The 25,651-nt window shown below is 38.8% G+C and overlaps 1 protein-coding gene across 3 annotated transcripts in view; it reads left to right on the forward strand.

Annotated features, from left to right (window-relative positions):
• The window catches only part of XNP (ATRX chromatin remodeler XNP), a 664,672-nt gene that overhangs the window by 234,002 nt on the left and 405,019 nt on the right, over nt 1–25,651 (forward strand). For all 3 annotated transcript variants that reach the window (XM_090383634.1, XM_090383636.1, XM_090383635.1), the window contains exon 12: nt 19,227–19,368. In XM_090383634.1, coding sequence (XP_090239760.1) covers nt 19,227–19,368 — 142 coding nt within the window. The remainder of the gene's footprint in view (nt 1–19,226; nt 19,369–25,651) is intronic.

Consider the following 25,651-nt stretch of genomic DNA (forward strand, 5'->3'; position numbering starts at 1 on the left):
ACTTTGTGAAGAGCCTTGCCAGTTTTTGTGTTATGTCTCTTCCTCCCAATTTTAACAACTCTACAGTAACTTCATCTTCCCCTGGGGCTTTTTGATTCTTCATTTTCTTCATTGCATATTCTACTTTATCGGGAAGAATATTGGGTATGTGATATGTGTTGCTACTTTGCAATCCATCTTCCCCACTGCTGGCATCATTCCCTCGCTCCTTTTATAATTCTCTATAGTAGTCTTCTGCTATTTGAATTATGCCCTCTGTGCTGTTTATAAGTACACCATTGCTATTCTTCAGTTTTAGTATCATTTGTCTTTCTGTATTACTGCTCATGGCTGCTGATTTAAATCCTTTGTTTACCCTTAATGCTTGTTCTACTTTTCTTGTGTTAAATCTTCTTATGTCCTCTCTGAGTCTCTTTCTAATGGCTTTGCATAACTCAGTATGCTCAGTTTTCTCCCTGTTAGTGTGTTTTTTTGCTCTTCATTTGTCGTCTTCGGTTCATCATGACAACTGTTTCTTGACTAATTTTTTCTTCTTTGGATTTCTTTTTCCCTATAGGTTCCTTGGGCTTTATCACTTTCAGAAAGTTGTAATATTACTCGTCGATATCTTGGTCCTGAGCAGTCTGCAGAAGCTCAAACTTGTTCTTAAGTTCCAGTACATACTGATTTTTGTCCACCTCTGTTATCTCAAAGACCTTTGTATTTACTCGAATCAGTTTTTTCCTTTCCTACCTCTATATCAAGTGTACATCTTACCATTCTGTGATCAGTTCCAACATTTACGTTATTCAGGACGGTAACATCATTCACAATATATCTTCTGTTAGTGAGGATGAAGTCGATTTAATTAGTTGTTAATCCATTTGGACTCTTCCATGTCCACTTTCTGTTCACCCTTTTCTTGAAAAAAGTGTTCATTACTGACAGTCCTTGAGATTCTGCAAATTCCACAAGTCTCTCACCTCTTTTATTTTTTTCACCAATTCCAAAATTTCCTGTAGTTCCTCTTTCTGCGCTGTTTTGCCTTTTTCCAACCTTAGCATTGAAGTCCCCCATAATAATAGTGTAGTGGGTTTTCTGCTCATCTAGAAGACTCTCAATTTCTGTGTACATTTCTTCAACCTCTTCATCATCATGGCCCGATGTTGGTGCATAAATCATTATAACCTTGATGATGGTATATCAAGCTTAATATCCAAGTTTGCAGACAATACAAAGGTTGGCAGGGTTGTTAAGGACACTACTGACGCTATGCTACTGCAACAGGATCTGGAAAGGTTGAGCAGATGGGCTGAGAGGTGGCAAATGAAGTTTTAATATTGACAAATATAAAGTACTACATATGGGAAACAGCAACCCCAGAGCAACGTATCAACTCTGTGGTACTACACTGACAGTGGAAGAGAATGAAAAGGACCTGGGGGTAATTGTGTAGGCAGATGAAGCTCTTTGAGCAGTGCAGACGGGCTGCAAGAGTAGCTCATGGTGTCTTGTCAATGATATACAGGAATTTTTCTAGCAGGGATAAGGAGGTGATTATTGTCTTGTATAAGGCAATAGTCAGGCCACACCTTGAGTACTGTATACAGGTCTGGAGGCCTCATTTTAAGAAGGATGTAGAGCTGTTGGAACAAGTACAGAGAAGGGCAACAAGATTAGTGAATGGAACAAAGGGTTGCTCTTACGAAGAAAGGCTTAAGTTTTGCAAATTACAGTGTCTGGAGACTAGGCACCGGCGAGGTGATCTGATAGAGGTGTATAAAGCCTTGAATGGTTTGTGCATGCTCAATGCCGATGGGATTCTTCCTCTTGCTGAGAATAATTACCTGAGAGAGCATAAATTCAGATTGAGGAAAGACAGATGTAGTATAGATGTGCGGAAATTTGCCTTTAGCCAGCGGGTAGTTGGTTGGTGGAACAGACTTCCATCCCTTGTTGTGGAAGTTGATAGCCTAAATAAATATAAGGCTCAGCTGGACAGCTATTTCGAACGAACAGAGGGGTGAAATATGGATTTTTTTTTTTTTTTTTTTTGGCTGATGCTGCAAAAGCTGCTTTCTTGCATCATATGCCTCTACTAATGCTAAGGCAATGGTCAGGCCACACCTTGAATGATTTGAATGATTCGAGCATGCTCAATGCTGATGGAATTTTTCTTCTTGCTCAGAATAATCATTTGAGAGGGCATAAATTCAAATTGAGGAAAGTTAGATATAGGATAGATGTGCAAAAGTTTGCCTTTAGCCAGTGGGTGGTTTGTTGGTGGAATAGACTTCCATCCTTTGTTGTGGAAGTTGATAGCCTACATAAATTTAAAGCTGAGCTGGACAGGTACTTGGAATGAATGGAGGGGTGAAATGGGAGCGTTTTTTTTTTTTTTTTTTTTGGTGATGCTGCATAAGCTTGTTTTCTCGCATCATATGCCTCTACTAATGCTAATGCTAACTTAAATCAGAAGAGATTTCACTTGTCAGATTACAGAAGCCAAAATTTTCTGAAATTCAGGTCCAAAGTTGATAGAATTGAATCAAGTAATACATAAATTATAAACTTATAAACAGCAGAGAAAGCATAATTCAAATAGCAGAAGACTACTGTAGAGAATTATACAAGGAGCGAGGGAATGATACCAGCAGTGGGGAAGATGGATTGCAAAGTAGCAACACATATGACATACCCGATATTCTTCCTGATGAGGTAGAACATGCATTGAAGAAAATGAAGAATCGGAAAGCCCCGGGGGAAGATGAAGTTACTGTAGAGTTGTTAAAATTGGAAGGAAGAGACATAACACAAAAACTGGCAAGGCTCTTCACAAAGTGCATTAGAAAAGGTGTGACGCCTAAGCAGCGGAATAATGCAATCATAGTTTTGCTGCATAAGAAAGGAGATAAATCAGAAATTGGAAATTATAGACCAATTAGCTTGTTATCCCACATCTACAAGTTGTTCACAAGAGTCATTACTAACAGATTAGAAAGAATACTTGATAAGAATCAACCGAAAGAGCAAGCTGGCTTTAGGACAGGATTCTCAACTATGGATCACCTTCATGTAATATCACAGCTAATGGAGAAAGCAAATGAATATAAAACACCATTATGCCTGGCATTTGTGGATTATGAAAAGGCATTTGATTCCATACAGCATAAGGCTATGTTTCAGGAATGGAAAGACAAGGCATAGATATCCCATATATTATGATTTTGAAGAAAATATATGAGAGTGCTACCTCCTTTATTAGACTAGATAAAGACAGTAGCAAATTTAAAATCGAGAAAGGAGTTCGACAAGGAGACACAATATCTCCGAAGCTGTTTACTGCTGCCCTTGAGGAAGCTTTCAGAGGATTAGACTGGTCGCAGAAAGGAGTCAATGTGAACGGAGAGTACCTAAACCATTTACGATTTGCAGATGAGATTGTGGTTATAAGCCACGATCCCAAAGAATTAGAGGAAAATCTTAATCAGTTATGCACAGTTAGTAAGGATTTTGGACTAAAGATGAATATGGCTAAAACAAAAGTAATGATGAACAAGTATGCCACGGAAAGGAAAATAATGATTGAAGGAGCAGTAATTGAAAAGGTGGAGTCATATAATTATCTGGGACAAGTTATTAGCTGTAATAATGGTAAATGGCTGGAAGTCAAGAGAAGAATAAATTTTGGATGGATAGCATTCAGGAAATATAGTCACATACTGAAGAGCAATATCCCAATTTGTCTGAAACGTAAAATAATGAATCAATGTATACTCCCCACCATGACTTATGGAAGCAAAACTTGAGCATTCACCAAAAGAATGGAAGAGAAGCTGAGAACTACACAGGGAAGAATGGAAGGAATTATATTGGGAATCAGACTGTTAGATAAGAAGAGAAACACATGGATTAGGCAGCAAACTCAAATAAAGGACATTCTTATCAAAACTAAAGAACTAAAATGGTCTTGGGCAGGACACATAGCTCGAAGACATGATGACAGATGGACTAAGAAAATAACAGAATGGTATCCAAGAGGAGCTAGAAGAAAACCTGGAAGACAAAGTTGGAGATGGATAGATGAAATTCATGAGTTTTTGGGTAGTAAATGGATGGCCAGTGCTCAAAACAGAAGGAACTGGAAAGTTGCTGGAGAGGCCTTCATCCTGCAGTGGATTGAAAATGGCTGATGATGATGAATACATAAATAGATGTAGAGTGTATTGCATTTAAAAATAGTAACAAAAATCTTTTTTTAAAATGCATTATCCTCTACATCTATTTATGTATTATTTGATTCAACTGAATTCATAAGTAAAAATAAGAACAAATTAATATTTAAAGGCATTTATGCACAGTGTTTTGATATTTTTCAAAATATCAAAATTCCACGAAGAAACTTGCTCTTTGGGTCTCACACATTTGATAACCTAGCTTGTAAGAGGGTGTAATAAAAAGTACATCAAATGCATTTTTTACCTCAAAAATGTAATGATTTTATATCAATTACAAGGAAATTCATTATTGGCACACATTCCTATGTATGTATGGGAAAATTTCTCCTGATTTGCAAACTACTCAGGATCCAGAGCTAAAGAAAAATAATGTGCCAGTACCTCTTGCTCATAATGTCCGTTTCCTTGGTCTGATACTAGACAGGAAACTGAACTTTCAAACACATGTGGCCTATCTTCGAACCATCTGCTTGAAGAAATTAAACATCCTCCGGTGTGTGTCATCCATGTCACGGGGCGCTGATCGTCATACCCTCATCCATCTTTATAGAGCTCTCATCAGGTCTCGCTTGGACTATGGCTCTCCAGTATATGATTCAGCGAGGAAAAGTACTTTAGATCGACTAAGCACCATCTAGCACTGTGGTTTGAGAGTCGCTCTAGGCGCATTCAGAACCTCCCCGGTTCAGAGTCTGTACATCAAAGCTCATGAACCTCCCTTACATCTTCGCAGAAAATCATTACTTCTGATGTATGCTGCAAAAATCCGTAGTCTGCCCTCTCATCCATGTTGGAGATGTCTCTACAATACTGAATGCGAGTCATTTTACATCAGTAAACCGAATGAAAACCGACCTGCTCCACTTAGATTTAAGGAACTGGCTCAATGGAGCCCTTCCCTATCTCTTCCATCATGCAGCATGATTGATGACTTTTGAGGTTATGATGAACGTCGTGGCGAGATCCAATATTCCTTACATTTCGAGGGTACAGCTCTAAAACGGTGTTCACAGGCCGGCCGCTAGTTAGTACACCGGCTCGAACCTATTGGTAACTCTCTAGGAGGCTTCCGGATCAGCTAGCGTATAATCTTGCTACCTCTACTCTGCCAGATAGTGACTAGAGGAAGTCCGAGTAGTGCGTATGCGGGGAGCATTGTCGAGGCTCTGGGTATATTCTTACCACGTATATGCCATATCTAAAAATTTCATTACTTCATACAGCATGTCCCACCCACTTTTTCTTACTATTGAATACATCATGAATTAGTAGTAGTAGTAGTAGTAGTAGTGGTGGCATGGGATGCAAGAAAGCAAATGTATGAGCTTATGCAGCATCAGCCAAAAAAAAAAAAAAAAATCACACCATTCCCTCCAAATACCTATCCAGTTCCTCTTTAAATTTATAAAACCTATCAATTTCCACAACGACAGATGGAAGTTTGTTCCAGCAATTAACCACCCGCTGGCTAAAGGCAAACTTCCGCACATCTATTCTACATCTCTCTTTTCTTAATTTGAATTTATGCCCCCTTAGGTTTGTAATCTGAACAAGTGGAAGGATCCCATCAGAATTCAGCGTGCTGAACCGATTCAAGGCCTTATACACCTCAATCAGATCAGCGCGTAGGTGCCTAGTCTCCAGCCACTGCAATTTGCAGAACTGAAGCCTCTCTTGATAAGAGGATCCCTTCATTCCCCTCACCAATCTTGTTGCCCTTCTCTGTACACACTCAAGTAAATCTACATCCTTCCTAAAATGAGGCCTCCAGATCTGTACGCAGTACTAAAGGCGTAGCCTGACCATTGCCTTATACAGAGGGATAATCACCTCCTTTTCCCTGCTAGAAAAATTCCTATATATCATTGACAAAACCCCATGACCTGCCCTGGCAGCCTGTCTGCATTGTTCAGAAAACTTCATATCTGACTGCACAATTACTCCCAGGTTTTCTTCATTTTCTACCACCTTAAGTGTAGTACCACACAGTTGGTATGTTTCTCTGGGGTTACTTCTACCCATATGCAGTACTTTGCATTTGTCAAGGTTAAGCTTCAGTTGCCATTTCTTAGCCCATCTGCCCAAATTATCTAGATCCTGTTGCAGTAGCACACTGCCATTACTGTCATTAACAACCCTGCCAATCTTTGTATCATCTGCAAACTTCGACACTAAGCCTGATATACCTTCATCAGTATCATAGATAAATATACAAAACAACAGTGGACCCTACACCGAACCCTGTGGGACTCCACTAATAACATTAGTCCAAGAAGAGCAGCACCCATTGATTACCACCCTCTGTCTTCTCGCACTTAACCATCCTTTTATCCATTGTACCAACTTACCCTTAATACCATTCTGCTCCAATTTGTACAATAGTCTTCCATGCGCAACAGCGTCAAAAGCTTTCGTGAAATCCAAATATATGATATCAAAATTATTTTTTGCATCCAGTTCCTTTGTAACCACATCATAATATCCTGTCAAATTTGTCAGACAAGACTTTCCCTTGACAACCCATGCTGTGTCTGAATTATTGCTGCAGTCTTGTCTAGATGATCCTGCAATGCATCTTTAACCAGCGACTCCATTATTTTACCCGAACAGAAGTTTAACTAACTGGTCTGTAATTCCTCGTGTCACCCTTCGATCCCCCTTTGTTAATTAGTAATAGTAGTAGTAGTAGTAGTGGCATGTGATGCAAGAAAGCAAATGTATGAGCTTATGCAGCATCAGCCAAAAAAAAAAAAAAAAATCACACCATTCCCTCCAAATGCCTGTCCAGTTCCTCCTTAAATTTATTCAAGCTATCAACTTCCACAACGACAGATGGAAGTTTGTTCCAGCAATTAACCACCCGCTGGCTAAAGGCAAATTTCCGCATATCTATTCTACATCTGTCTTTTCTTAATTTGAATTTATGCTCCCTTAGGTTCGTAATCTAAACAAGTGGAAGAATCCCATCAGAATTCAGCGTGCTCAATCCATTCTAGGCCTTATATACCTCAATCAGATCAGTGCACAGGTGCCTAGTCTCCAGCCACTGCAATTTGCAGAACTTAAGCCTCTCTTGGTAAGAGGATCCCTTCATTCCCCTCACCAATCTTGTTGCCCTTCTCTGTACGCGCTCAAGTAAATCTACATCCTTCCTAAAATGAGGTCTCCAGACCTGTACGCAGTACTCAAGGCGTGGCCTGACCATTGCCTTATACAGAGGGATAATCACCTCCCTTTCCCTGCTAGCAAAATTCCTATATATCATTGACAAAACCCCATGACCTGCCCTGGCAGCCTGTCTGCATTGCTCAGAGAGCTTCATATCTGACTGCACAATTACTCCCAGGTCTTTTTCATTTTCTACCACCTTAAGTGTAGTACAGCAGGCCCCTGTTATAACGCGGTTCGCTTTACGCTGATTCGCTATAACGCTGTTCTTATATTATAACCCGTATCTGACTATAACGCTGTCACAGATCACTATAACGCTCTTTTACAGATTGCATTTTTGGCATATTTAACGAAATCGTTTCCTTTGATGGAGCCGATAACTTGAAAATGAATATAAAAATACGGTTAAAACGTTTCCCATGCCGACTTGAGAAATATTCCCACGCTCAGTGAAATTCTCTCACCACTAATTTAATTGCAGTACAGTGACTTGTTACGTAGTTCCAAGATCAACATTTTAAAAAATGATCAAGTATATTGCTTGTAATATTTGCGTTATATGCATTTATACGAAGTCTAGTCATCACTCAGTACAGTATTAGACATCGTGCGTAACGAACAGTTTACTCGAACATTGTATCGTAATTAATGCAACCAACGCAGTTACATTTTCGAAGAGTTAATAATGGCCGATAAGAATGAAAAAGCAACAACGTCCGGGCCCAGTACGAAGACTATAAATGTAAGAAAAAGACCGAATTTGAAAATTAAATTAGACGTATTGAAGCGAATCGATCCGGTCAAAGACAAGCGGATATGTGCCATAATTTAGGACTTGCAAGTTAAACTGTAAGAACAGTTATGAAAAAATAAAGAATTAATTTTAGCAGCGGGAAAGATAGCTTTTCCACTGCTAGCAACTAGGACTAGGTCGGCTATTAGGATTGAAATGGAAAGACTAATTTTATTGAAGATAATATCCAATGCAGAATTCAGTTATGTTAAATATTATATATAATAAAGAGAGAGAGAGAGAGAGAGAGAGAGAGAGAGAGAGAGAGAGAGAGAGAGAGGGAGAGAGATTAGCCTATATGATGATCAAAAGAAAACTCACCTAAAAAAAAAAAAAAAAATCGAAACCATTTAAAACTAGTAAGCTATTGGAACCATTTAAGTACTAGTAAAGCTCAACCCAAAATCGACACATTTTTCACAATTAAATTCATCAATTAAATTAAATCAATTTAGATCAATTAAATTCATGATTTTAATTGGAATTTTAAGTTTAATTTTGATACGTAAGTAGTTACCACATAATTATATACTTATGTAATGCAGAATATTTTATATGTACGAATATTTGAATATTAAATATTTTGACCAACATTTGTGCATCTTTTCACTGCCGTTTATTATTGATTAGGAAATATTCTATGGCACCGACCGCAACTCACAAATACATATGTTATCTTATGGGAATGCGGCGCTCGCTTAGCGCAGATTCACTTAGCGCTCTGTTTTTCCGGAACGCATTATCAGCGTTAAGCGGGGTTCACCTGTACCACACAGTCGGTACGTTTCTCTGGGGTTGTTTCTACCCATATGCAGTACTTTGCATTTGTCAAGTTTAAACTTCAGTTGCCACTTCTTAGCCCATCTGCCCAAATTATCTAGATCCTGTTGCAGTAGCAGACTGCCATTACTGTCATTAACAACCCTGCCAACCTTTGTATCATCTGCAAACTTCGACATTAAGCCTGATATACCTTCATCAATATCATTGATAAATATACAAAACAACAGTGGACCTAACACCGAACCCTGTGGGACTCCACTAATAACATTAGTCCAAGAAGAGCAGCACCCATTGATTACCACCCTCTGTCTTCTCGCACTTAACCATCCTTTTATCCATTGTAGCAACTTAGCCTTAATACCATTCTGCTCCAATTTGTACAATAGTCTTCCATGCGCAACAGTGTCAAAAGCTTTCCTGAAATCCAAATATATGATATCAAAATTGTTTTTTGCATCCAGTTCCTTTGTAACCACATCATAATATCCTATCAAATTTGTCAGACAAGACTTTCCCTTAACAAACCCATGCTGTGTCTGAATTATTGCTGCAGTCTTGTCTAGATGATCCTGCAATGCATCCTTAACCAGCGACTCCATTATTTTACCCGGAACAGGAGTTAAACTAACAGGTCTGTAATTACTCGTGTCACCCTTCGATTCCCCTTTGTGAATTGGGGATACATTTGCACATCTCCAGTCCGTGGGAACCTCCCCTGAGTCCAAGGATGCTCTCATAATTATTGCTAAGGGTTTGCTTAGTTGCCTTGCCGCCTCCTTTAATATAACTGGATAGATCCCATCCACCCCAGGTGCTTTTCTTACGTTTAACTTCAACAATTTCTCTTCCCCTTTGCTCTCAGTTATTACAAGATCATTAAGCACCCTGCTACAATTTGATAACCTTCTGCCATTTTCAAACCTTAATAATTCCTCACGTGTGAATGTAGATGCAAAATACTCATTCAGTTTGTTTGCTATCTGAGCAAGATCATCAACAGTCGAACCATCGATGTCAAGTGGACCAATCAGATTCATCCCCTTCCTTTTAGAGTTTATATAAGTAAAGAAATCCTTGCTGTTTTTCTTAGCATCTTTTGCCAAGGATTTCTCGTAATCTGCCTTTGCCTGCCGAACCTCCTTTGTGACCTGATTACAGATTGACTTATATCTGCCATAGGCTTCTGAGTCGCTTGATAATTTATATGCATCCCATGCATTTTTCTTCTCTGTTGCAAGTCTCAGTTCATTTGACAACCATTTAGGCCTAAAGCTTGAACAATATTTCTTAATAGGTATGAAACTTTTAGGAGCTTCCACGATTAATTCCTTGAATGCTTCCCACTTAGAATTTACTGTTGGTAACATCGTCAGTTGATCACACTGTACAGAATTTAAAAACTGTCGGAGACCACTGTACTCGCCTTTACGGAAGCAAAAACCCTTTCCTTTACCCCTGATGGTAATTAAATCTTTAAGTAAATCCCACGTCAGTACACTGTGATCACTGCCACCTAGTGGTTCTTTAATCTGCAAATTCCTAATACATGAATGAAAACTGCTGATAACCAGATCAAGAGTATTACTTTCTCTGGTTGCCTCTCGAACATGCTGCTGCAGAAAACAATCATCCAATAAATCCACAAAAGTCTGACTAGTGTGTGAGTGCCCAACCCACAAGTTCCAGTCAATATCTGGGAAGTTAAAATCCTCCATTATAAGACATTCCGATTTACTAGCCCACTCTATTTCTCTGTACAATTGTTCACTGTACTCATTCGAGTCATTAGGCCTATAACACACTCCTACTCTAATTTTTGCTTTCGCAGTGCTTATGTCACACCAAACTGACTCAACAGTGCGCTGTTCATCTATATCAACTGGATGCACTTTTGATTTTTATGTTTTTCTTAATTAACAACATAACACCTCCTCCCTTCCTATCCTGTCTATCCTTTCTGTACACATTGTACTCCCCAAATTCCAGTTTGGCATTCCTTATATCAGTGTGACACCATGTCTTTGATATCCCAACAATATCCGCCTTTGATGTCTTGACCAACACTTCAAATTCATCAAATTTATTTACTATACTTCTAGCATTGGCATACGTGCACCTATTCTTATTCTTAGTTACTCTAACACATCCCATATACCCACCTGTTTCACGATGACTGCCACCCGTCCCTGAAACCCCCAACACCCCTCGCTCCAGGTTGCTACTTATTCTAATTGTCAAACTAATAGAGCAAGCTTATCTGCGAAAAGATCTAAACCTCCCAAGCACTTCCTAATTCATTTCACAAATATACGTGGTCTCAATTCTGATCTCAACAATGTCCATTTCCACTTGCAGTCTGCCAAACCCCATGTACTTTTTTCCTAACAGAATCTCAATTATCGGTTGATTCAACTACTGCTCATCTCAGATGCCCAAATTATTCGCTGTATGATTCCTTTCGCCTCAAAGGTGGTACTTGTGCATCTGTCCGTTATGACATTCCCTGTCAGAGACTTGGCAATTTGGAATCTCCTCTTTTTGATCTTCTCTGGCTTAAAATCTCTCTACCTCATTGTGTCAAATTCATCTGTTTTCTCTACTGTTTTTCCAACTCCACTAATCACTTGGAGCTCTTTGACTTCCTCTCTTTGCAACTTGACTTTCTCCAGTCCAACTTTCCTAACAGTGAGGTAATTTTCCTTGGTGATTTTAATGTTCACAACTCCAGCTGGCTTCTGTTTTCTAGTCACACTGAACCAGCAGGTCGAGATGCTCAGTCTTTTGCAATTACTAATGACCTAGCACAGATTGTCCATTTACCTACAAGAATACCGGACAATCCTAATCATACAGCCAATATGCTATCTTTTTCTCACAAACAACCCTTCTAAGTACACGGTCGAAGTGAGAGGTCCTTTAGGCACTTCAGATCACAACTTGGTGATTCTCTCTTCTCCAATGGAACGTTTATCTCATGGCTATTCCCAACCTCGTGTTGTTTGGCATTACAAGAATGCAAAATGGGATGACCTGTGAGACTTCTTTTCTTCTTTTCCATGGTTGGATTACTGTTTCAAAACTTCTGATGTCAACGTTTGCTTAGATCGTGTCAGTGAAATTATTTTGGCAGGAATGGAATCCTTTATCCCACACTCTACTTTAAAATCTCGTCCTTAATCTTAACCTTGGTTTTCCAGTAAATGTGCTAAGGCTGTTCAAGAGAAGAATGTTGCTTATTGTAATTGGCTTGTTTCTAATTCTTCAGTTTCATTTTCTGCCTACACCAAAACTCGCAACAATTGTAAATCAGTTATTAATCAGTCCAAACTAGAGTTTGAACAGGTTAAGAGTAGAAAACTTGCTTCTTGCCCTAATGGTAGCCGAACATTCTGGTCCCTTGCCAAAGCTATTGGCCACAACTTTTGCCCATCTGTGCTCCCACCTCTGTCCAAACCAGATGGTTCTGTTGTCGCATCAGCCAAGGATAAAGCTGACCTGCTAGCATCCCATTTTTCTTCCAGCTCACGTATTAATGATCTTGGTAAAACACCTCCCTCCATTCCCAACACGCTCCATTCAATGCCTCCTGTGGTCTTCCGTCAAAAGGATATCAGAAGGATTTTGATGAATCTTGATGCTAAGGAAGCTCCATGTCGTGATGGTATTTCTCCATTTGTTCTCAAAACCTGTGCTCCTGAACTTACTCCTATCCGAAAGGTGTTTTTCCTGCTGCTTGGAAATTTGCTCATATCCAGCCAGTTCCTAAAAAGGGTAACAAATCCCGCCCATCCAATTATTGTCCCATAGCAATTACTTCTAATCTTTCTAAAGTAATGGAGAAATCAATTAACCACCAACTCTTAAACTACCTAGAAACCTTCCGTCTGATCAAGATCGCCAGTATGGATTCTGTCAGTGTCGATCCACTGGTGATATTCTGGCTTATGTTACCCATTTATGGACTAATTCAATGGAAAGGTTTGGTGAAACACAAGTATTTGCTCTTGACATCTCAAAAGCTTTTGATCATGTTTGGCATAAAGGTCTTCTCAACAAGCTTCCATCTTATGGTTTGCCAACTGTTTTTAGTAATTGGCTATCCAGTTTTCTCTCTGATCGCTCACTGAGGGTGATGGTAGATGGCTCTCTGTCTTCTAACTTCTCCACTAATGCCGTTGTCCCCCAAGGTTCAGTTCTTTCCTCCACTATTTTCCTCTTGTATATTAATGACCTTCTTCCATTGACTGGAAATGCTATCCATAGTTTTGCCGATGATAGCACATTGCATTCCACTTTCCATTTTGCGAAACCTTGTCCTGCTCAATCAGCTTCAACTTCTCGAAAATCTGCTACCAATCCCTTAAATGCCAATCTTGAGGTAATTCTCCAGAGGGGCAAAGACTACTTAGTGGATTTCAACCCTTCTAAAACTCAGTCTTGTCTTATATCTCGCAAAAAGGATTCGTCTGCTCCTATGCTTATCTTTAGTGACACTCCGATTTCTAGGCAAAATGATATATCTCTTTTGGGGATTACACTGACTTCTAATCTCTCTTGGCACAAGCACATTACAAATATTGCTTCCTGTCCATCTAAAAAACTGGGTTTTCTCTTTCGCTCTCGGCGTTAATTTTCTTCCAAACAGCTGCTCACTCTGTATAAATCGGAAATCCGCCCTACCATGGAATATTGTTGCCACATCTGGAGTGGTGCCCCCAAAACCTCTCTCAGGCTTCTAGATTCCATTCAGAAGAGGGCAGTTAGGTTAATTAATGATTCATCTCTAACAGAGGTTCTCCACTCGCTGTCTCATAGACATACTGTTTCTGCTGCATGCCTGTTCTACAGATACTTCAATGCGCACTGTTCTTCTGAATTGGCTTCTATAATTCCTGCTCTCTCTTTCAAAACAGTCCGAACACGTGCTGCCACCCACCAACATCCATTTACCGTCCAACTTCAAACCCACAGAACCAACTTTTCATCTTCCTCGTTTGTTCATTCAACTGCCGTTTTCTGGAACAACCTTCCTTCATACGTATTTCCTGAAAATTTCAATCTGCAGAACTTCAAGTCCAATGTCAACAAATATCTTCTTTTGTCTTCCCAACCTCCAACCCAAGCACAGTACTAAGTACTATAGGTTCTAATACCTCTCGTGTTTGGGGTTCACATAAAAAAAAAAATCATGGAACATAGAAATCAGCAGTATATTTCAGGGCAAAACACCACCAGATCCACCCTGGAAAAATATCTGTGCAATATATGATGACTACTTTCAACATTGGGGAAAGAACACGCTGTCTCCTTCCAATATCGCACAGTTACATGCAACTTACACCCTTTCTAATTCAAACGCGTGTGAAATCTATACAGATGAATCAAAAACAAAGACCCAATTAGGTGCTGCTGCAGTCTTCCCATCATTTAGCACTTCTGTCTCATTTCAAATAGAATGCAGTATCTTCACTGCTGAGCTCTATGCTATAAACTTAGCTGTGGATCACATTATTGAACATCTAATTCCGTCTGCTTTAATGTACATTGACTCACTCAGTGCTGTCTCTGCCATAAATACTAATACCAACTCCTCTCACCCTGTAATAAAACAGATTAATTCTAAGTTACTTGCCTGTAAGGAATTGAACCAAACTGTGACATTCTGCTGGATCCAGGGACATTCTGGAATAGCCGGCAATGAAAGAGCAGATCATGCAGCCAAACAACCAGAAACCACTATTTCGCAGACTTTTCAAGTTCCATATACAGAATACAAACACAAATTCTAAGTGGGAAGCATTCAAGGAATTAATCGTGGAAACTACTAAAAGTTTCATACCTATTAAGAAATATTGTTCAAGGTTTAGGCCTAAATGGTTATCTAATGAACTAATGAGATTCGTAACAGAGAAGAAAAATGCATGGGATGCATATAAATTATCAAGCAACTCAGAAGCCTATGGCAGATATAAGCTAGTCTGTAATCAGGTCACAAAGGAAGTTAGGCAGGCGAAGGCAGATTACGAGAAATCCTTGGCAAAAGATGCTAAGAAAAACAGCAAGGATTTCTTTACTTATATAAACTCTAAAAGGAAGGGGATGAATCTGATTGGTCCACTTGACATCGATGGTTCGACTGTTGATGATCCTGCTCAGATAGCAAACAAACTGAATGAGTATTTTGCATCTACATTCACACATGAGGAATTATTAAGGTTTGAAAATGGCAGAAGGTTATCAAATTGTAGCAGGATACTTAATGATTTTGTAATAACTGAGAGAAAAGAGGAGGAGAAATTGAAGTTAAACATAAGAAAAGCACCTGGGGTGGATGGGATCTATCCAGTTATATTAAAGGAGGCGGCAAAGCAACTAAGCAAACCCTTAGCCATAATTATGAGAGCATCCTTGGACTCAGGGGAGGTTCCCACGGACTGGAGATGTGCAAATGTATCCCCAATTCACAAAGGGGGATCGAAGGGTGACATGAGTAATTACAGACCAGTTAGTTTAACTTCTGTTTCGGGTAAAATCATGGAGTCACTGGTTAAAGATGCATTGCAGGATCATCTGGACAAGACTGCAGTAATAATTCAGACACAGCATGGGTTTGTTAGGGGAAAATCATGTCTGACAAATTTGATACAATATTATGATGTGGTTACAAAGGAACTGGATGCAAAAAATAATTTTGATATCATATATTTGGATTTCAGGAAAGCTTTTGACACTGTTGCGCATGGAAGACTATTGTACAAATTGGAGCAGAATGGTACTAATGGTAAGCTGCTACAAAGGATAAAAGGATGGTTAAGTGGGAGAAGACAGAGGGGGTAATCAATGGGTGCTGCTCTTCTTGGACTAATGTTATTAGTGGAGTCCCACAAGGTTCGGTGTTTTGTATATTTATCAGTGATATTGATGAAGGTATATCAGGCTTAATGTCGAAGTTTGCAGTGATACAAAGGTTGGCAGGGTTGTTAATGACAGTAATGGCAGTGTGCTACTGCATCAGGATCTAGATAATTTGGGCAGATGGGCTAAAAAATGGCAACTGAAGTTTAACCTTGACAAATGCAAAGTATGGGTAGAAGTAACTCCAGAGAAACGTACCAACTGTGTGGTACTACACTTAAGGTGGTAGAAATGAAAAAGACCTGGAAGTAATTGTGCAGTCAGATATGAAGTTTTCTGAGTAATGCAGACAGGCTGCCAGGGCAGGTCATGGGGTTTTATTAATGATATATAGGAATTTTGCTATCAGGGAGAAGGAGGTGATTGTCCCTCTGTATAAGGCAATGGTCAGGCCACGCCTTGAGTACTGCATTCAGGTGTGGAGGCCTCATTTTAGTAAGGATGTAGATTTACTTTAGCATTAGCATTAGTAGAGGCATTTGATGCAAGAAAGCAAGCTTATGCAGCATCAGCCAAAAAAAAAAAAAAAAACCATTTCCTCTTCACCCCTCTGTTCGTTCAAAATACCTGTCCAGCTGAGCTTTAAACTTATTTAGGCTATCAACTTCCACGACAAGGGATGGAAGTCTGTTCCACCAGCCAACCACTCGCTGGCTAAAGGCAAATTTCCGCACGTCTATCCTACATCTGTCTTTCCTCAATGCGTGTATAGAGAAATGCAACAAGATTGATGAGGGGAATGGAGGGATCCTCTTACCAAGAGAAGCTTCAGTTCTGCAAATTGCAGTGGCTGGAGACTAGGCACCTACGCGCTGATCTGATTGAAGTGTATAAGGCCTTGAATGGGTTGAGCACGCTGAATTCTGATGGGATCCTTCCACTTGTTCAGATTACGAACCTAAGGGGGCATAAATTCAAATTAAGAAAAGACAGATGTAGAATAGATGTGCGGAAATTTGCCTTTAGCCAGCGGGTGGTTAATTGCTGGAACAAACTTCCATCTGTCGTGGAAGTTTATAGGTTGAATAAATTTAAGGAGGAACTGGACAGGCATTTGGAGGGAATGGTGTGATTTTTTTTTTTTGGCTGATGCTGCATAAGCTCATATACTTGCTTTCTCGCATCACATGCCACTACTACTACTACAGCTGGTAATTAATCTGGAAAGAATATCCAGGAAATAAACTCTACCAAATAAAACCGGAGCCAAAGCTGTGGCAATCCAGCTTCATAAACAACAGGCGAGATGAAAAAATTTTAGGAAGGCTAAGGATTGGACATACTCATCTCACTCACCTGTATCTATTAATTAATGACAGCGCTCCCCAATGTACATCATATGAAGTTCAACTGACTATTCGACATTTGTTAGTGGACTGTCCCCACTTTGAAACCATCCGCTTAGACATCTTTAAGTCAATTTCTAATATGCAGTCATCAATAAATTTATTACAGATTCTGGGAGATGAATTTAATCAGAAAGAACTATTTACTTTCCTAAATCATATAGGAACATATCATAAAATATAGTTATCACAATTAAGCTAATAAGGCATGCCTCGAATAACGAATAGGATGCGTTCCACGAAATTACTTCGTTAAGCGAAACTTCGTTTTCAGAGGTAAAAATACTATGGCTAGAATAGGGATACGTTCCTACGTAAATAAAATGAAAAGCTTTTTTTTCGAACAAAGAAAAGTTTTATTAAATAAACAGTCAACTTACATACAAAGTGAAATGACATTTTAAAATATGAGTCTAAAGTTGATTGCTTATGCTTTTTTTCTCTTTCATTTAACAATTGCCTATACGGAGTTATTCATTTAACACTGATCGCTTAACAATAAAACTTCTTCCTAAATCAGGATCATTTTCACTAAACAAATTTAAAACGTTTTCAATGTCATTTAAGCACCTTTTTAAATCTTTGGTTGTTAACACTTTTTCGGCAGGAACTTCTTTAACTCCGTCTTCATTATCTTTGTCTTCGTTGCTAACAAGGTTTTCTAAATCTTCCACTGAAAAACCATCATCTTCTGCATTCAATAAATTTCTAACATCCTCTTCATCGACATTTTCGAAACCTATTGATTGAGCCATCTGGATAACTTCTTTTCTAATTTCTTGTATGTTATTTTCTTCTTCTAGTACAACTTCTGGCCATATTTTGTGCTAAACTCCATTTAAGCATTTCTTAGTGACTTCTTTCCAAGAACTATCAATGTTTTCAATTGCGTTTTTAATGGTGTAGTTTTTCCAAAAACTTTTAACTGTCATTTCCTCTTTATCCTCTAGTTCAGTTAAACTGCTTAATGTTCGACGCAGATAATAAGCTTTAAATGATGCTATTACTCCCTGATCCAATGGTTGAATCAGGGAAGTTGTGTTTGCTGGAAGAAACACAACTTTGACAGGAATGCATGTGTCCAACGTGTTAAGATCAGTAGGATGTCCCGGAGCATTGTCTAACAACAAAAGAGCTTTTTCTTCAAAGTTGTTTTTTTGACAATACCGTTTTACTTCAGGACAAAAGCAGTTAACAAACCAATCAGTAAATAACTCCTTGGTAACCCACGCTTTTCTATTTGCTTTCCATATTACAGGTAAATTCATTTTTATGTTACCTTTTAACGCCCTCGGATTTTCTGAATGGTAAACTAATAACAATTTTAATTTATAATCGCCAGAGGCATTTGATCCAAAGAGTAACGTTAAATGGTCTTTGGCTGCTTTGAACCCAGCAGCTGATTTTTCTTCAATAGAAATGAAGCTTTTTGTTGGTAGCCGTTTCCAGAACAAACCGCTTTCGTCAACACTGAACACCAAATTTGGTGGAAATTTTTCACGTTCAATTATTTCCTTTAGTTTTTCTGGAAACTTATTTGCAGCTTCTGTTAATTTTACACTATGAATCCTGGCCCGTTTTTTAAATTTCTCGAACCAACCACGAGAAGCCCAAAAGGTTTCCGTAATTTCTTCAGTTTGTTTAGATTTCAGGTGATTAAACTGGAATATTTTTTTTATGTTAAATGGGGCTTGAAATTGCGGACTTCTGATATTGAAATTGAAATTGCGTTACCTCTGATAGCTTCGTTATCAGAGGTAACGTTAACCGAGGTATTCCTGTATTTCGTATTCACCATTAGGAAGACACAGTATGGCCCTAGCAGCCTCTGTGTCGTTAAACACAACAACTCAGAAGAGCGGTAGTGTTCATGAATTGGGAGATTATTTTATATAATTGGAAAACTTATTTTTATATATTTTAAATGAAATTTCATGCTGAATCATCCACCAGATTTAATATTTTTCTTCCTTTTTTTTTTTTTTTTTTTTTGCTTTCCAGTACAATCAAATAGTAGAAAAAAATGATAATCAGGAGGAAGTAACAAGGAAACTTGTTTTGGAAATTCATCCAGAAAGTAAAGAAGAACTAGTAGAAATAGATCCACTTCTCATTCCCAAACTGAAACCACATCAGGTTGAAGGTCAGCTGAATCCTGTTTTTTTATTTAGCATTAAGCTTGAATATAATGAAAAAGACAGGCCAATGTAGCTCTATGGAAAACACCTTGGATGATTGGTTAATATTTTCATAAGGCCTCGTTGTTCACAGTTATAAATCACAATCAGCGTGTGTGTGCTTTTAATCTGGTTTTCTATTGTGCAGGACAGAGTTATTCTGAATATTTTTTTATTGTATTAATAAAGGTGATGTATAAGCATTTTAGCTTATTCCAGCAAGTTTATGATGTTGTACAATTAAGACTCATCGAAGGCCTATATAATGTTAAATAAAACCAAAAAATACTATTTTTACGAAATCAGAATTTTAAATATCTACTCGCTTCTTAGTTTACCACACGTGTAGTTTCAGCATAATTTCATAAAAACTGTTTCACTGATTGGTAAAGCTCTTGCCTTTCTGATCAGTAATTCCAAGTTAACCATAACGAAATCTGAGCCTTCAACTTCAGTAACTTTGCCATTTACCTCTTTGACAATATGAAATGCTCTTCAATGAAATAACTAATCAGCAGAGTTCCATTTTTAGCACTTTATTAACCACATTTTCAAATGTTAATAATGCACTACAGTATATCAGAGTACCTTGTTAATTCAAATTTCAAGGGACCAAAATATATTCATTTCAATTTAAATGGGTTCACAGTATTCAAATACGATAAGTGCATGTCTTATTAATCAGTCAAAATTTTTAGCTTGAGACTCGTATTTACAGTACAAAATTTTCTCAAAATTTTTTTATTTAAAATGTAAAGATTCTTTTAGTTTTCTTGTGATATATGTTTTTTGGGAATCGTGGGGACCTCTCCAGAGTCCCGATGGACTGGAGATGTGCAAATGTGATCCCAATTCACAAAAGCGGATCAATGAATGACACAAGTAATTACAGACCTATTAGTTTAACTTCTGTTCCTGGGTAAAATAATGGAGTCACTGGTTAAAGAAGCATGGCAGGATTATCTAGACATGACTGCAGTAATAATTCAGACACAGCATGTGTTTGCTGAGAGAAAGTGTTGTCTGACAAATTTGATTGGATACTATAATGTGGTTACAAAGGAACTGGATGCAAAAATATAATTTTGATAACATATACTTTGATTTCAGGAAAGCTTTTGATACTATTGTACATGGAAGACCACTGTAAAAATTGGAGTAGTATGGTATTAAGGGCAAATTGCTGCTATGGATAAAGAGAGAAGACAGAGAGTGGTAATTAGTGGGGACTTCTCTTCTTGCACTGTTATTTGTGGAGTCTCCCAGGGTTCGGCATTGGGCCCATTGTTGTTTTGTATATTTATCAATGATATGGATGAAGCAATATCAAGCTTAATGTTGTAGTTTGCAGATGATACAATGGTTGGACGTTGCTAATGACAGTATACTACTGCAACAGTATCTAGTAAAGTTTGGCAGTGGGCTGGCAAGTGGAAACTGAAGTTTAACATTGACAAATGCAAAGTACTGCATACAAGCAGCAGTAACCCCTGAATATTGCGAACTGTGTGGTACTACATTCAGGGTGATAGAGAATGAAAAAAAGAACTAGAGGTAATTCTGCAGTCAGATACAAAGTTTTCTGAGCAGTGCAGACAGGCTGCCAGAGAAAGTCGTGAGGTCTTGTCAATGATATACAGGAATTTTGCTAGTAGGGATAAGGAGCGTTTTTTTTTTTTTTTTTTTTTATGTGAACCGCAAACACGAGAGGTATTAGAACCTATAGTACTTTGTACCGTGCTTGGGTTGGAGGTTGGGAAGACGAAATAAGATATCTGTCGACGTTGGACTTGAACTTCTGTATATTGTAATTTTCAGGAAACACGTATGAAGGAGGGTTGTTCCAGAAAACGGCAGATGAATGAATAAATGAGGAAGATGAAAAGTTGGTTCTGTGGGTTTGAAGTTGGACAGTAAATGGATGTTGGCTGGTGGCGGCACGTGTTCGGACTGTTTTGAAAGAGAGAGCGGAAATTATAGAAGCCAATTCAGAAGAACAGTGCCCATGGAAGTATCTGTAGAAGAGGCATGCAGCAGAAACAGTGCGTCTATGAGAAAGCGAGTGGAGAGACTCTGTTAGAGATGAATCATTAATTAACCTAACTGCCCTCTTCTGAATGGAATGAAGAAGCCTGAGAGAGGTTTTGGGGGCACCACCCCAGATGTGGAAACAATATTCCATGGCAGGGCGGATTTGCGATTTATACAGAGTGAGCAGCTGTTTGGAAGAAAAGTAACGCCGAGAGCGAAAGAGAAAACCAAATTTTTAGATGCAGAGGAAGCAATATTTGTAATGTGCTCAACTAAGTTGACTTTGCCCCACTGGAGAATTAACTGAAGATCGGCATTTAAGGAATTGGTAGCAGATTTTCAAGAAGATGAAGCTGATTGAGCAGGACAAGGTTCCTCAAAATGGAAAGTTGAATGCAATGTGTGCTATCATCGGTAAAACTATGGATAGGATTTCCAGTCAATGGAAGAACGTCATTGATATACAAGAGGAAAAGAGTGGGGGAAAGAATTGAACCTTAGGGGACACTGGCATTAGTGGAGAAGTTAGAAAACAGAGAGCCAAATACCATCACCCTCGGGGAGCGATCAGAGAGAAAACTGGATAACCAATTACTAAAAACAGTTGCCAAACCATAAGATGGAAGCTTGTTTAGAAGACCTTTATGCCAAACACGATCAAAAGCCTTTGAGATGTCAAGAGCAACTACTTGTGTTTCACCGAACCTTTCCATTGAATTAGCGCATAAATGTGTAACATAAGCCAGAATATCACCAGTGGATCGGCACTGACAGAATCCATATTGGCGATCGTTGATCACATAGAAGGTTTCTAGGTAGTTTAAGAGTTGGCGGTTAATTAATTTCTCCATTACTTTAGAAAGAGTAGAAGTAATTGCAATGGGACGATAATTGGATGGGAGGGATTTGTCACCCTTTTTAGGAACTGGCTGGATATGAGCAAATTTCCAAGCAGAAGGAAAAGCACCTTTGAAATAAGAAAGTGAAAAAAGGCGGCAAAGAATAGGATTAAGTTCAGGAGCACAGGTTTCGAGAACAAGTGGAGAAATACCATCAGGACCTGGAGCTTTTTTAGCATCAAGATTCATCAAAATCCTTCTGATATCCTTTTCACGGAAGACCACAGGAGGCACTGAATGGAGTGTGTTGGGAATGGTGGGAGGTGTTTTTCCAAGATCATTAATACATGAGCTGGAAGAAAAATGGGATGCTAGCAGGTCAGCTTTATCCTTGGCTGAAGTGACAACAGAACCATCTGGTTTGGACAGAGGTGGGAGCAGAGATGGGCAAAAGTTGCAGCCAATAGCTTTGGCAAGAGACCAGAATGCTCGGCTACCATTAGGGCAAGAAGCAAGTTTTCTACTCTTAACCTGTTCAAACTCTAGTTTGGACTGATTAATAACTGCTTTACAATTGTTGCGAGCTTTGGTGTAGGCAAAAAATGAAACTGAAGAATTAGAAACAAGCCAATTACAATATGCAACATTCTTCTCTTGGACAGCCTTAGCACATTTATTGGAAAACCAAGGTTTAGATAAAGGACGACACTTTAAAGTGGAGTGTGGGATAAAGGATTCCATTCCTGCAAGAATAATTTCACTGACACGATCTGAGCAAACGTTGACATCAGAAGTTTTGAAACAGTAATCCGACCAAGGAAAAGAAGAAAAGAAGTCTCACAGGTCATCCCATTTTGCATTCTTGTAATGCCAAACAACACGAGGTTGGGAATAGCCATGAGATAAACGTTCCATTGGAGAAGAGAGAATCACCAAGTTGTGATCTGAAGTGCCTAAAGGACCTCTCACTTCGACCGTGTGCTTAGAAGGGTTGTTTGTGAGAAAAAGATAGCATATTGGCTGTATGATTAGGATTGTCCGGTATTCTTGTAGGTAAATGGACAATCTGTGCTAGGTCATTAGTAATTGCAAAAGACTGAGCATCTCGACCTGCTGGGTCGGTGTGACTAGAAAACAGAAGCCAGCTGGAGTTGTGAACATTAAAATCACCAAGGAAAATTACCTCACTGTTAGGAAAGTTGGACTGGAGAAAGTCAAGTTGCAAAGAGAGAAAGTCAAAGAGCTCCAAGTGATTAGTGGAGTTGGAAAAACAGTAGAGAAAACAGATGAATTTGACACAATGAGGTAGAGATATTTTAAGACAGAGAAGATCAAAGAGAGGAGATTCCAAATTGCCAAGTCTCTGACAGGGAATATCAGAACGGACATATGCACAAGTACCACCTTTGAGGCGAAATGAATCATACAGCGAATAATTTGAGCATTTGAGATGAGCAGTAGTTGAATCAACCGATAACTGAGATTCTGTCAGAAAAAGTACATGGGGTTTGGCAGACTGCAAGTGGAAATGGACATCGTTGAGATTAGAATTGAGATCACGTATATTTGTGAAATGAATTAGGAAGTCCTTTGGAGGTTTAGATCTTTTTGCGGATAAGCTTGCTCTATTATTTTGACAATTCATGGTGTATTCAATAGTAAGAAAAAGTGGGTGGGACATGCTGTATGAAGTAATGAAATTTTTGGATATGGCGTACACGTGGTAAGAATATACCCAGATCCTTGACATAACGTGGCCTCGACAATGCTGCCCGCATACTCACTACTCGGACTCCCTCCAGTCACTATCTGGCAGAGTAGAGGTAGCAAGATTATACACTAGCTGATCCGGAAGCCTCCTAGAGAGTTACCAATAGGTTCGGTCTGGTGTACTAACTAGCGTCCAGCCTGCGAACACCATTATCCTTTTGTATAAGGCAGTGATCGGGCTATGCCTTGAGTATTGCATGCAGGTCTGGATGCCTCATTTTAGAAACGATGTAGAGTTGCTAGAATGAGTACAGAGAAGGGCAACAAGATTGGTGAGGGCAATGAAGGGGTCCTCTTACCAAGAAGTACTGCAAGAAGTTTAATTTCTACAAATTGCAGCATCTGGGGACTAGGCACCTATGAGGTGATCTGATTGAAGTGTATAAGGCCTTGAATGCTTTGAGCAGGCTCAATGCTGATGGGATTCTTCCTCTTGCTCAGATTACAAACCTTGGGCATAAATTCAAATTGAGGAAAGACAGTTGCAGAATAGATATGCGGAAATTTCCTTTAGCCAGCGGATGGTTATTTACTGGAACAAACTTCCATCTGTCGTTGTGTAAGTTGATAGCTTAAATAAATTCAAGGAGTAAGTGGACAAACTTTTAGAGGGAATGGGCGTGTGAAATTTTTTTTTTTGGTTGAAGGTACATAAGCTCCTATGTTTCCTTTCTTGCATCACATGCCTCCGTTACTATTACTGTTTTTATTCTTCCCTCTTGGGCTTTATTGAAACATTCTTTTGTTTATGAGTCAGTGAGCATCGAGTTTGCAAAAATTATTGAATAAGTCTTCAGCATCAGAAAAATAGAGCTGTTCTGGAAGAAGATGCTCAACAGAACTCATCAGAAAGGAAGAGAAGAGCTTCCTAGGTCATAAGTCTTCTAAGAATCAACTGACAATCAACTGTGAACAATGCCACTTGAGATTTGAAGTTAAAACCATCTTTTATTTAACATATAAAGCCTATTTATCACAAAAACTAAAACCTCCTATCATAGCCCTTGGTTTCTTGTATGCAACCAAGGGCTATAATAGGCTTTAGCTTTCTTTGGTTTTAATTCAAACTTTGGTTACTGCAGACTTGTACCAAGAATGTTAAGTTGTCCAATCTGATTCATCTCTTTCCTTCTACAGTTTACATAAGTAAAGAACTTTTTTCTGTTTTTCTTTGCATTCTTTGCCAAAGATTTCTTGTAATCTGCCTTCACCTTCGAAACCTCCTTTGTGTCTTGATTACAGACAAGCTTATATCTGCCATAGGCTTCTGTGTCACTTGATAATTTATATGCATCCCATACATTTTTCTTCTCTGCCACGAGCCTTATTAATTCATCTGACATCCATTTAGACTTCAACCATGAACAGTATTTCTAAGTTTGTCTGCCAGGAGCAACGGTTGATGATATTGTAGAGCAGATATCATCTTTTAAGAGCACAAAGGGCAATGTTTTTGTACACTTTGGCACTAATGATGTTAAGAGTAGGAGACCAGCCTAATTACTTAACAAGTACAGGTCAGTGCTGAAATAACAAGTAAGATCAATGCTGAAAAAAAGCTGTGAGTTAAGGTTGAATTTGAAAGTGTCTCCAATTCTGCCCAGCCACG

This window comes from Mastigoproctus giganteus, chromosome 10 (assembly GCF_048544385.1).
Source record: "Mastigoproctus giganteus isolate SK-2022 chromosome 10, ASM4854438v1, whole genome shotgun sequence".
Lineage (NCBI taxonomy): Eukaryota > Metazoa > Arthropoda > Arachnida > Uropygi > Thelyphonidae > Mastigoproctus > Mastigoproctus giganteus.